The sequence below is a fragment of the Eumetopias jubatus genome, unplaced genomic scaffold, assembly GCF_037043125.1.
Source record: "Eumetopias jubatus isolate StellerSeaLion01/CBP00866 unplaced genomic scaffold, mEumJub1_p1.0 scaffold_16, whole genome shotgun sequence".
Lineage (NCBI taxonomy): Eukaryota > Metazoa > Chordata > Mammalia > Carnivora > Otariidae > Eumetopias > Eumetopias jubatus.
The window spans coordinates 4,188,486-4,202,792 of record NW_028274822.1 but is presented as its reverse complement, the minus strand read 5'-3'; the positions used below and the strand labels follow the sequence as shown (position 1 = coordinate 4,202,792).

Sequence of the window (14,307 nt, the reverse complement as noted above, 5' to 3'; positions counted from 1 at the left end):
GTGGATGAATGGATAAACAAAACTGTGGTACATTCATATCCTGGAGTGCTACTCTACTCCTCAGCTAAAATAAAAAACAAATATTTACACCTAGAGCAACATGAGTGAGTCACAAAATAATGCTGAGATGAGGTCAGACAAAAGAGAGTACGTACTGTATGTTTCTGTGTATACAAATCTCTAGAAAATGCTAATTAATATATATTGATAGTAAGCAGATGAGAGTTCATTTGAGAATGGGATAAGCCAGAGAGAGAAGGGGGTATAAAGAACCTCTGGGGTGGTGGCTGTGTTCATTGTCTTGACTGTGGTGGTTTCAGTCTGCCTTGTATGGTCAGTCTAGATACGTCAAGTTAGTGAAACAATTAATAATGTGTGTAGTTTATCCAGATGAGTGTATCACTTTGTGTTTCTCTTGTCCATGTGAACTGCTCTGTGATGTTGGTGTGTAGTTAAAATAGTCTGCAATCCAGTTCTTATAATGAAATGTAGAAGTTTTCAGATATGCTTCCGTGTGGATGTTTATGTTTTTATGATATAGCATATTTCTGTACCAAATTTGAAGACATAGAGCCATTTTCTTCAGCCTTATGCAAGATGAAGATCATCATCTGTCTCTCAAACAAAAACAAAACCTGCCATCATCATGAAAGTGAGTTTTTGTATAAGTCAGTTCAGTGTAGTTGAGTTATCTATACCAATGTAAGTGACTTGACCAGCAGTTTAGAGACCGAGAACAATGAGTTATTCAACCTGACCCTGAGTCACCACTTGATTGGGGTGTTATAGATGGGATGTATCTTGAACAAATTGATGAAAAGTACAAAAATGCCTCCCAACTCCCCAAGATTTTACTCTGCTTTGTATATGTTCTTCTTTTTACAAAAATTAATCAAATATTTCCTTGTAGGATCTATTAAATGGTATCTCTATGTTAAATTCACTATGTGAAACCACATAATTGTTCTGTATATAAAAAGGTTTGCCTTTTTCCTTGTTCGGAGAGCTTGACGAGAAGCACTGGGGTGTGTGCTCCTTCTTTCGTCTCTGTGGGAGGGCACTGTGCACATACCGGCCTTTCAGCTGCTCTGGGCATATGGGCGACAAACGCAGCGAGGCATCAGACCCTGTGAGAAGTACCTTACACATGCTTTGTCTTCTCGAATCCTCATAACTGTCCTGCTTGTTCGGTGGTTTTACACTTCTGATCTTGTCCAGGAGTGTTATAGGTAGGAAGTGAAATATGGCAAAACCTGGATTGGGATTGAAGTCCCTCTGGCTTCTTCTGACTGCCCCCACCTCCCCGGGCTGCAGTAGCAGGTAGAACACCATCAGATGAGATGTGGATGCATTCAGCTAACTGCCATATAAATAGGCTTGGAAAGAAAGGAGGGCAAGATTCTAAACATTCTGGTTTTCAGGACAGATGTAGTTTTGTTGCTAGTGGAATTGATGTAGAGTAATTTTATACCAAGGTAGTTCATCCTTTGTTTTCTACGTAAGTCAGTATACTTATAAAACTATTCAAAAAACACCAGAATTAAGAAGTGGCAAGTGGAATTATTGAACATACATAAAATTAATCTATGTGTAAAATTTCTCATAAAGAATGTTTGCTGAGAAGAGTATTATATATTACAAAACATTTTGGGGAGGAGGTGGTTGTGATATTTTCTCTAGTTCATTGCTGTCCAACAGAAATGTCATGTGAGCTACACCTGTCATTTTAAGTTTCCTGGCAACCATATTAAAAAACAAGGTAACAGGTGAATTGCTTTTTTAAATAGTTAACTAAATGTCTATTCTTGTTGTCTGCCTATTTTTTACATGGATTGTTTATTTTTGGGATGTTGAGTTTTACAAGGTCTTTATGTATCTTGGATACTAACCCTCTATCAGATACATCGTTTGTCGTTCTCTTCCGCCATTCCGTCGCCTTTTAGTTTTGTTGATTGTCTCTTTCACCATGCAGACACATTTTATCTTGATGGAAGTCCCAAATAATTTATTTTTGCTTTTGTTTCCCTTTCCTCCAGAGATGTATTTAGTTAAGGAGTTGCTATGGCCAGTGGTAAAGAGGTTACTGCTTGTGTTCTCCTCTAAGATGTTGATGGTTTCCTGTCTCACATTTAGGTCTTTCATCCATTTTGAATTTATTTTTATAGTATAAGAAAGTGGTCCAGTTTCATTCTTTTGCATGCAGCTGTCCAGTTTTCCCAGTACCATTTGTTGAAGAGATGTCTTTTTTCCATTGGCTATTCTATCCTGCTCTGTCAGAGATTAGTCAACCATATAGTTGTGGGTCCACTTCTAGATTTTGTATCTGCTCCATTGATCTATGTGTCTTTGTGCCAGTATCATAGTGTCTTGATCACTACAGCTTTGTGATATAACTTGAAATCTAGAATTGTGATGCCTCCAGCTTTGCTTTTCTTTTTCAAGATTTCTTTGGCTATTCGGGGTCTTTAGTGGTTCCATACAAATTCAGAAGACATGAATAGACATTTTTGCAGAGAAGACATTCAGATGGCTAACAGACACATGAAAACATGCTCAACATCATTCATCATCAAGGAAATACAAATCAGAACTATAATGAGATACCACCTCACACCTATCAGAATGGCTAAACTTCACAACCCAGGAAACAACAGATGTTGGCGAGGATGTGGAGAAGGGGAACCGTCTTACCCTGTCCTGTCAGTGGGAATGCAAACTGGTGCGGCCACTCTGGAAAACAGTATGGAGGGTCCTCAAAAATTAAAAACAGAACTCCCCTGTGATCTAGCAGTTGTACTATTAGGTGTTTACCCAAAGGGTACAAAAATGCTGATTCAAAGGGGCACATGTACCCCAATGTTTATAGCAGCATTATCAACAATAGCCAAATTATGGAAAAAGCCATCAACTGATGAATGGATAAAGAAGATGTGGTGTATATAGGAATATTTTTCAGCCATCAAAATGGATGAAATCTTGCCATTTGCAACAGTGTGGATAGAGCTAGAGTGGTATTATGCTAAGAGAAGTAAGTCAGGCAGAGAAAGACAAATACCATATGATTTCACTTATAGGTGGAATTTAAGAAGCAAAAGAGATGAACATAGGGGGAAGAAAAGAGAGAGAAAAACCTTATAAAACAGACTCTTATATAGAGAGAACAAATTGAAGGTCCCTGGAAGAGAAGTTGCAGGATTGGGGTTGGGGGAAATAGGTGATGGGAATTAAGGAGTGCACTTGTTATGATGAGCCCTGGGTGTTGTAGGTAAGTGATGAATCACTAAATTCTACTAAAACTAATACTCACACTATGTTAATTAACTGGAATTTAAATAAAAGCTTGAAACTAAAAAAAAAAAATTAGTTAACCAAATATATAAAATTATCATTCCAACATGAAATCAATATAACATTATTAGTGATATTTTATTTTTGTTGTTCTAGGATTTTGAATTTTGTAGTACATTTTACACTTTCAGCACATCTCAATTCAGAGGCTAAGTTTTTATATCAAATCTGTGATTTATATTTAGATTTGATAAAATTTATGTTTCAAAAAGTAGATTCACATTCCCAAGCTGTTCTGCACAGACTTAAACATTTTTTTCCGTAGGTAAATCCCTTATCAGTTTTTTAAATTTAAAATTTATATTGACTGAAATTAAATACCCATATTTCAAGGGCTTACCAGCCAGTGTGGCTAATACAATTGAATAGTAAGATTTGATTATTTCTTTGAAGGTGTGTGTGCGCAGGAGGAGTGGTGAATGCAGAGAAAGTATCAGTCAAAGAACTAGCTATGAGTGGTGTGCAAGCCTTGAACCAACTGATGGGTAAAATGCATATGTGGATAGAGTGCTTAGATCTACACAGGGGAATGCTATGAAATAGTATTGCACATGTTTCTTTGAGGCCTTTTTTTCTGTGGTGACCTCTTTTTCAACTTTAGTGAACTGTAATTTTTCCTTACCTCTAAGAGTTTTTTAATTGGTATCAAATTACAATTTTATTTTTTCTTCATATTTAACTTTAAGATTTTATATTGTATATTCAAAGAATATCTCTGTTATATGCTTTCTCATGGTTTTATCCTCAGGGAGGTTTTTATAATGTCTCTAGTGTAACATAGTTTGTTAAAGGACTCCAAATGCAGTGCTAGACCAGGCTGTAATTTAGATTTCTGTTTGTGTAAGTTACATTTGAGCTCCATAATATATACCTTGCTTCCATTCAAATACAGAAATAAAAATCAGTGGTGTCTTCTAACTTTATCACTCTGGGAATGAATATTCAAGTGTCCTAAATGTGAGTAGTCCATTGAACTATATTCTTAAATTTTTATGGAAATAAGTTTCTTTTTAATTGTCGGTAACAGGTTTAGCCCTTCATTCCAGTTTTTGTAACTATTCATGTACAGCATTGCTTTATATTTTGCAGGAGAAAAACCTTTCAAATGTGATGAGTGTAACTTTGCCTCCACAACCCAGTCTCATCTGACTCGGCACAAGCGGGTGCATACGGGAGAGAAGCCCTACAGATGCCCCTGGTGTGACTACAGGTAAGGGTCCATTACCAAGCAGGTAGAGTCAGGTGGTCACCATGGTGGATTCACAGGAAAGAATCATTTTTCTGATCAACATGGATTAGCACAGTGTAAAGCAGGATTCACTTATTAGGTAGAGTTTATTTCACCATCAAATTTTAGTGACTTTTTAAAATTGTAAAGTTCTTTTCCATTTTTTATAATCTTAACATTTGCGTTTTGCAAACCTTTGTACACCTGAATTTCAAGTAATTTTATTTCTTTGCCAGAGTAAGGGACCATTCCATTTCATCAATTATTCCGTGCATGTGGCATCTCATCTGTACTGAGTGAGGTACTTTCAGGCAATGAAGACAATACGAGAAATGTTTCCTGCCTTGAAGGATATTGTAGCATAATAGGTGACTTGTAGTACCTCTAAATAGTTATAATACAGATTTCAGTGAGGAAATAAAAAGGCCAGGAGCATCCGTAGGAAGGAACAAGTCCAGGCACATGGACGTCCTCCTAGAGGAGATAGCATTTCAGCCAGGGCTTAAAAGATAAGTTAATTTCAATGACCCATGGGTGCAGGAGGTAATGGTGTGCTGTAGCATTTTCGGGCTGACAGTATGATCAAGATCACATGTGCTCAGCCCGCTCCCTGAGGTCCGCGGTGGCTAAGTGATGTCTCCCACACTGCAGAGTTAACCTTGCAGCCGCAGCAAAGCATAGGTGCCCAAAGTTCGAGATATAGTCAGGCAATGGTAAATAATCCTGTTTTACTCTATGACAAGGTATGTGTGGAGAGTGCAGAGTGATAAATAAAATGGGAAATGGACACGCAGCAGGATCACGCTATACCTGGAGTCCGTGAGAGTGAATTCAGAGCACAGTAGGTGGCTTGTTAGACGCCACAGAGTTTGCAGGCAGCCAAATGAACTCTGTCTTAACTTCATCAGCTACACGGTGCAGCCTGAATCACTGTGTGAGGGCCTTCTCCATCCTGGAGCTGAAAATCTCATGGACCCCATTACACATGACAACGCAGAAACATTGAGGTGTTCTTTCAATACAGCCCACTTTTGTTAAATGTTAGAATATATATACATATATATATGTATATATATACACACACACACATATATATATACCTTAAGCCTGAAGCCTTCGTTAAAAAAGACATTTTTGTATTCCTGTGGATATAGCCTGTGCATTCAGTAAATATATTGCCATAATCTCTATTATTGTCCTCATTATTGCATTAAGTTTTATGTTAAAGGTCATTTAATAGTACAGAGATATTACAGATATATTTCATTCATTAATTATTCATTCATTCAACATTTTATGAATTCTGTCTTTGCTTAGCATTAGATTGGTGTTTCTTGGAAATTTGGTAAAATGGTGATCCAATTAGAGGTAGACATACACATTTTAAGGTGTTGATATGAATTCTTTAAAAAATAAACATTTGAATGTTCTTTTCCTTATTGAAGGGGTCATACTGTATAGTTGCCTTCTCTGTAAAACGCAGAAGAGCAATTAGAAACATTGTAAAAATTTCCCTTAATTATCACATTTAGCTCAGGATTATATTCTTTCAGTCTATATTGTATGCATTGGATTTGAATTGTGGTTCTGGTGGATTTTTTTGTTTCTTATAAGTTTTAGTTTTCGTACTTAACAAATTGTGACTGCCTTTCTGTTTCATTAATCTCAAATAACTATGGTTTTCAAACTCTTAAGTAGCAGAACTATTATATCAAACAGGATCATGTCCAGATCCCTATATAAAATAGATAAAAGTGGTTTTTACTGCTTGTAAGTGGATTTCTTAGGTAACGTCTGTAGTATTTACTTATAATATTAAGAAATAATTATATGATACTGTTTGGACAAGCAAAACATTTTCCAGCGAGGGAGTTACTAATCAGAGTAGCTGTTGGGTTAGCCTCGGCGCCCGGCCCATGTCCTCACTCTGGGGTTAGCAGGAGGGTGTAGGTGAGCTCAGGCTCTGGAGGAGCTGACCCGACAGGCACTGACATCCTTAACCTCTCATAAAATATGGGTGGTTAGAGTTAGCAGCCTTACAGGAGCTCCGCTCACATTAGAGGAAGAGCACAGGCTGGCTGAGACACTGGAGCCCTGGGTCTCCTTTCCTCTCAGTTTGTCCCTTGGACGGTTATATAGGTGTTACTTCACCTTGTGATTTCAGGGTAGTGTTCAGTGAGATGGTGCAAGAGTTTCGATGCCCTGAAGGTCTGCAGTGTGTTGAAATTTATTTATAATACATGCCCTGATGGTTTTTCCCCCCATTTTATGAAGTTGTTAAAAATACATTAAATCCAGAATCATTTGTTACATAATCACTGACATCCCTTAGAGTTTCGAATGCCTCATTTGAAGACCACTCGTCTACAGTGTAATTTTGATACTTGCATGGCTTCAAGTTAGATTAGTAAACAGTAGTCATTTTACGAAGTTTTTAGACATTTGGGCCATTTTTAACTATTTTCATTTGAAAATGCTTATTCCTAAATCTTTGTGCATATCCATCCAGATTTTTTGTAAAAGAAATTCCTTGAAGTATGATTTATGGCTTTTAATAGTATTACTACAAAGGTTGGGATTTGAATATTGTCTCACTGATAAGTACTGTGTTTTGGTAGACTCTTAGTCTTTGTATGCATAAACATTTCAGAATATTTCAGGTTTTCTTGGTGTGAAGTCATAGTATGCTTTTGCTGGGGTTGAGGTTGTGTTACCTGTCTCTGTGACATAGCATCACTTCTGTTTAGAAGCGCATCTGAGCTCCCTGGGTTCCATCCCCGTGACACCTCCGACAGTCACTGTGGGCAAAAGGAGATTGTATTTTCTGAGAGTCTTGTCACTGTCCTGTGAATTAATACTCAGGACACTTAAATCTCATGATGTCTATCAAATTTCCTTTTGAAATGTTTGAAATTCTTGATAAAAGGTTGGTTTTATCTTTGTTTAAAACTTTCTGGAAATTTGATTATTGATGGTTAATAGTTTGAACAGTTTCTGTTCATATGACAGTTTTATCAGTCTGTGTACGTGTGGTTGGGTCTGCTTCACTAGTGAACAAAGACAAGTCAACCTTGCTTAGGAATACAAAATCTTGCAAGTATATGAATAGTGATGTTAGAACTACAAACGAAATGTGGAATTTATGACAGATACCTTCGTTTTCTTGCAAAAGATTTAAAAGCAAAAGATTTAAAATGAGCAGAGAAGTTCGCAACGATTGTCTTGGTTGCGTAGTGTAATAAGAAAATGCCTACCATGTCTACCTTACAACAATAAGGAAAAGTCTTTTTCACAGGATAAATTTGAGTGTGGTTATATATATTTGTCTTATTGATATTTTTCCATAATATTTTATTACTTAAAACACTTAAATAACTTTTTTCCCATTTTGATTATTATTTGTTGTTAATATAGATACATAAAAATTATTCCTATAGAGTATTCCTGTGTTTGTCATTATTAACACTTATTTGCAGGTAAGTTTACCATCATTAGAAACTGAAGTATTACTTGAGTTTCACTTGAAAATATAGTTTTCATTTTATAAATTGAACATTAGTGAAGAAATCTTGTAGTTACAATTATTCATGGAAAATGTGAATATAGATCTGTTTACAAAAGAATTTTATAATTGGTCTTTTGAACCGGGGGCTATTTTTCAAGTTTGCATTATTAATTTAGGCAATGACATCTCATTCTATTCAGATGTAAACATGTATCCCTTTCCTAAGCTTTTGCTGTCTAAAATATCCAAAAGTCTAATCCATTACAAATCAGTATATTCCATCATTACTCCATAACTTTTTCACCATTAATTACTATTCATTATGATTTCAAAGCATAAATTTAGATTCAGAGCACACTGTCCTGCCCTAATTTGTTTCTACATTAAAATGGAAACATTCCAGCATTTTTCTATATTTTTATTTCCCTTTGTTATATATTGTCACTTCTATGTTACAAAATAGAAAACCTTTAAAACGTTATAGTAAGTACCCTTTCTAAAAATGTAAATCCTTATTTCCCCATAGCATTTATTAATATCAAACTGTATTCTGTTTCACTAGTGACGGGCTCTCACAACAGAATAGATGGCTGTACTTGGGCTTTCTTTTAAGTGAAAAATCCACTTCTAATTGGTTTCCGTTTTTTATTTACGATTTATGGGGGAAATACAATAAATGTATATTAAGCAGTAAACCTGATAAGTCATAAAAAAAAGGACAGAATGCTACCTGCAGTATTAAAAATCGTATGTTGCACCTTTACGTGTCATTTAGCAAATTAAAGAAAACTAAAATTTCAAGTCAAACTCTGGTAACTTGATCACTTGTGTACAGGGTCCCTGTTATGGATGTTGGCATAGCATACGTGGTTCCTACGATTGCTTTTGGCCAGAGTTTTCCTCAGCTGTACAACTGCCTTCGTACTTTCAGTATTACACACGGTCTTCAACAAAATTTTTTTACTATTCCACTTTTCATTTTATTTACTATTTTTATTTTTAAATTACTTGCTATTATAACCCCAATAGAAATATGCTGTATCATAGAGCTGTGGAGTAAAATCTACAATTCCTGCATCATAGGAAAGCTTCACTCCGTTGTTTGCTGAACTTGTAGGAAGTACACTTGGATTGTTCCCGTCTGCTTGTTGGTTTACTTGGCTCCTGGCCGGTGTATTCCACAGAAGAGTCATTGACACGTGAGGCTGTGGTCTCACGAGCATTTGTCGTTCCTTCCTGTGTGAGGGGGAAGCTAAGAATATTTGATGTAATATTTAACTGAAGAAGTGATATCTCAACTAGAAATGTTTTTTTTTTTTGTGATACTCCTCTGAATATTTTCTTATTTCTTATAAATTCGGTAAGTTTTCACCCATGTGACTGGAGTAGGTAGAGTTTGCCATTTGTCACAACCACTTGAAGTATGTGTGACCCTCTAATTGTTTTTATCTGTCTTAGAAAATAGTCGTCAAAAAGATGTTTTTTGTCAAAAATACTTTTAATTGAATTCTATCTTCATTTTACATGATGCTGGAAGCATTTTTTGGGTTAAGATGCAAGGATAAAAGATTATATTTGTAATAATTATTTATTTCCCCTTAGAGTTTGAATTAATTTTTCAAACATATATTTCTATAAAGAGTCTCAATTTTGAAAAGTTGTTTCAGGTCTTAGATAATATTATACCTTTGTAGGTAATTTTGCCATATAAACATTTTATGTTTATTATGCATAATTAAATAATAAGACAAACTACCTTGGTTATTGTGGCATTAAGAATTCAGTATACAGTGGGTCTCGTTCTTACCTTCCATCTGTTCCAGCAGCGTCCTGAGCTAGGGAGACGAACTCCACAGGGGGTAGTTTTCTCCTTTAGGATGATCTCTTCAGAGAGTTTCAGTTTTCCTTTGGCTTCCTGTGCAGGTTCACAGGTCGTACTGGGAGAAGCGGTGGGTAGAGCAAACTTGGATTTGCCCTGAATAATGGTAAGAAGAAAAAAAATATATAGGTGTTCATCTCGGTAGCTGAACATCATGGATAACAAGAGAAAAGTGAAACTATACATACCAAATGAACAGCACACATATCTTTTCTTTTTCTTAAGATTTTATTTTTTTGTTTGTCAAAGAGAGAGCACAAGCAGGGGGGAGTGCCAGGCAGAGGGAGGGGGAGGAGCAGGCTTCCCGCTGAGCACGGTGCTGGACATGGGGCTTGATCCCAGGGCCCTGGGATCATGACCTGAGCGGAAGGCGGGTGCTTAACGGACTGAGCCACCCAGGCGCCCAAAGCACACATTTCTTTATTAGAAAAATCAGAGGTAGCATTCATTTATGTTGGGTGATTTTGATGTTCTCAAAGAATAATGACATTATTCTAAGTAGAGTAATAAAAAGTAATCAGATGAAAATCTGTAGTATTAATATTAGATAAAATTTATATTTAAAGCAATTTGATTGATACCAAAAGCCTAGTTATATCAGAACAGACTTTAAATCAAAACTGTTTTTGTCAGTGAAATAAGCTAGACAGAGAAAGGTTAATACAGCATATCACTTGTATGTAGAATCTTAAAAAAAAAAAAAAGGAACAAACCCATAGAAACACCTAAAAGTGGTTTCCAAGGGTTGCAGGTGGTGGGCGCCAGAGAAGTGGGGAGAGGCTGGTAAAGGTATAGACTTTGGGGCACCTGGGTGGTTCTGAGCCTTCGGCTCAGGTCATGATCCCAGGGTCCTGGGATTCAGTCCCACATCCGGCTCCCTGCTGAGCGGGAAGTCTGCTTCTCTCTCTCTCTCTCTCTCTCTCTCTCTCTCTCTCTCTCTCTCTGCCTGCCGCTCCCCCCTGCTTGTGTGCGCTCTCTCATTCTCTCTCTCTAATAAATAAAATCTTAAAGAAAACAAAACAAACAACAACAAAAGGGTACAGACTTTCGGCTACAAGATAAAGTCTGAGGATCTAATGTAAAACATGGTGACTGTTGCCAGTAAGACTGTTATGTAACTGAAAGTAGCTAAAAGAATAGGACTTTAATGTTCTCGCCAAAACAGAGAAACAAAAAAACCGAACATTAGAAAAACCCCAAAAACATTTTTATAATTTAAAGTACCAGTGAATACTATTTCATTTTATTTCCCTCAAGCCTGTTGTCTCTTTAGATTCTACTCTACTGTAACTGCTAATCCAGTTAATGGAATAGAACACAAATGGACTAGGCTGAAAGGTTAGTTTGAAAGCCTAAAAATCCAGTTACTTCACAAACTTCTCATAGTGTGATGACAGCTGCAAGGCTTTCTTCCCACTGTGCCTGTGCGTGGTCGTGTGCAGGCTGCGGGCGCTTCTCCTGGGGAGCTGCCCCTGCCTGCTTGCTACCTGCCCACAGTTCAGCTAATCACAGGTAGATGTCAGTAGCGTGGCTGGTTTGTGAAGCCCTGGTTGGTCATTGGCAAGCATCAATATTGCTTAGGAAGAGCCTCCTAGCATGTGTCAAGATGATCCTAATGGAGTCGTAGATGTTTCTGGTAAGTTTAGATGGGATTTTTTGAGGGTCTGTCTAATAAAATGACCTAATTGTATCTTCTTTTCAGATTTTCTTTATTGAATTAAGAAGGTTGTACTGTATGTAAATGTATTCTTTTTTGCCTAACGTTTTTCATCTTTTTCAGCAGAAACTAAATTCTGCCTGAACAAGTATCTCATTTCCTCCGACTGTTTTATTAGTGATTTTTTAAAAATCTCTGTGGTTCTAATTGTAATTCTGATTTGGTTTTGTATTTTCTATACTGTTTATGTCTAATGTGATTTTTTTACATTGCATGTTCTACTCAGACTTTTCTTCCCTGCCCTCTAGCACCCAAGCACATAAGCTTTTTAAATTTTCGTTTCGGCCTGACAGACTCTGTGCTGATACAGCACAAGTGCTTTATGTCAGGTCTTTAGTTAAAGTGGGTAAATTTTCATCTAACAAAACTCGTTTTAGTCAAAGAAAATCTGTGGACCTTTAAACAAATAGATTCCATAGCATTAAAAATTACAAATGTGTTCCGATGTCTTTAAAAGGGGAAAAAAAATCTGAGCTAATTCGTTTTGTTTATCATACAAGTAAGTTGTTTTGTTTGTCGACGAGCCTGAAATAAGCACTGAGATCACAGATTAATTAGAAGAGCCATTTTGAACACAAAGTGACCACACATTCCCTCTGCTATCTCTTCAGGTAGAACCTAGACAAACATGTTTATCTAACCTGCTGTTGCCGAATCCCAAATCCAGTCATTATAAAAGGACCAAAGCTATCTTTGGGGATGGTCTTTCTACAAGGAATTACTATGGACAGTCCCCTGGGTGGTAGTTAGATATATCTGTATATATTGTGGCAGAAAGAAAGGCCTTAGAGATGAAAAAAATAGAAAGTATTTTTTGGGGCAATAGTCTCTTGCATAATAAGTTATTCCTCAGACATTAGAGCTATTATCCCACAACAAACAGCCGCCGTGTGACTGTCTCCACCTCCCAGCACCCGAGCCTCCCGCAGCAGCTTAGGGAGAACTCCGTGATCCCCGGGAGGGACCAACAAGGGTCACTAGAGCATCAGGCACACCTTCCAGACTGGACGGAGTTCCACAGACTCCGTTGTGGGTGTCCAAGAAAACCACAAAACAGACGATGAAGTGTATAAAAGTCTGACTACGTGTTGGTAGTTAAGCAAGAATGATGAGGTCGTGCTTATACCATTTGGTTTTCACAGATTCTGAAGTATCGCTACGTTAGGGCCTGTAAAAAACTGAAAGAAACACTTGGAATGTTTACAAAATGCGGATGCGGTAGTTTGTAGGAGGCTCAGGAAGGAGTGTCTTCTCCACGTTAAACGCCTGCTCGTCGGTAGAGCGCGACGCTACCTGCCCTGGGGTAGCACGTGCATGTTCTGACTTTACCTTTAGAAGGACTCTCAAAACAACACTTTGTCTTCATCTTCTTAATTAAAGGGATGTAGCCCAAACTTTTGGCTTTCTCCTGTTTCTGAGAAGTACTGTGTTTGTGAGAAGTTCTAGAACAAGACACACTCCTGATTTTTTTCTTATTTTCTTTCTTTTTTTGGGAAGGACCCGATACTATCCTTTACTGCACAGCTGCAGGTGAGCTGCGGTAGAAATAAACCAGAATCTGCGACATAATATGTGACCTGATACTTTCCCCTACAGGGAATTTAAACCTAATATTAACCCCTAAGTGTAATTCCTTACTCTTAATGATTTCGACCTGAATCTTGTTGAACAATCCTCGTCCCTCATTTTGTATCTTTTGCCTCTGAGGACACTGTTTGGAGATCTCTCACTCTAAGATTTGAATAGATGTTGGTGAACTGTACTTGGCCCTTTCTTTCCTCAGTATGTTTTGTTTCTTCATAAGTTACAACATTTAACAAATATATGAAGTGTCATAAAACAAATTATCATTTTCCCGTTGAGAGAAAATGTAAATTTTCAGTGCTTGTGCTTAAATCAATCCCTTGGATTGTATTATTTGGGGTAAAAAGTGGTTGACACTTAATTTTGAGAATTTTTTTTGTCCCAAAACCTTAAGATAGCTCTAATTTTAGTTACAGGTAAGATTCTGTCTGGCTTTCTATTCCCAAATTATACTTTCCATTTGACTGCAAGCTTCCTTCTCACTTCAGCAAGCCTGGACTGCAGGGCATATGGATGAGGGGGTGCAGGGCAGCAAGAAATCTGTGCCAGACTGTTTTGAGTTTTACCCCAAAGGCAATGGGGAGCCCGTGGAGAATTTTAAGCAGGAAAGGGACATAGTCACATTTTGCTTGTCAGAGGTCACTGATACAGTGCACTTGGTGAGCCAGAAAGGGACAGAGCGGGGGCCGGGAGGTCGTGGCATAGACTGTTGCGGAGGTACCCGCAGAAAATCGTGAGTGCCCGGCCCTAAGCTGGCAGTCTGGCCGAAGACAGAGAGGCTGGCGGACTCACATGCTCGTCAGGAGCTGGAATGTGTGCATTCAAGGGCAGGGGGACAGATGCAGGCTAGGACCAGGGCCATGGGGGGGGGGGGGGGCGCCATTCCCAAGGTCTCCAATGCTGGAGGAGGGAGGTTCCTGCCACAGAGTGAGTGAGGTTTGGGCTGTGTGAGCCCTGAAACACCCCTGTGCTGTCCTCATGGAAATGGCAATGGATGTATAATAAGTCCTTGATGGCATCGACATGAGCGAAATCTCCCTTGGAAA

The 14,307-nt window shown here is 37.8% G+C and overlaps 1 protein-coding gene across 1 annotated transcript in view; it reads left to right on the top strand.

The window, feature by feature from the left end:
* Positions 1-14,307, top strand: part of ZNF407 (zinc finger protein 407) — a 443,038-nt gene that overhangs the window by 272,884 nt on the left and 155,847 nt on the right. Inside the window, exon 7 of the mRNA XM_028102875.2 lies at positions 4,438-4,558. Within this exon, the coding sequence (XP_027958676.1) occupies positions 4,438-4,558 (121 nt within the window). The remainder of the gene's footprint in view (positions 1-4,437; positions 4,559-14,307) is intronic.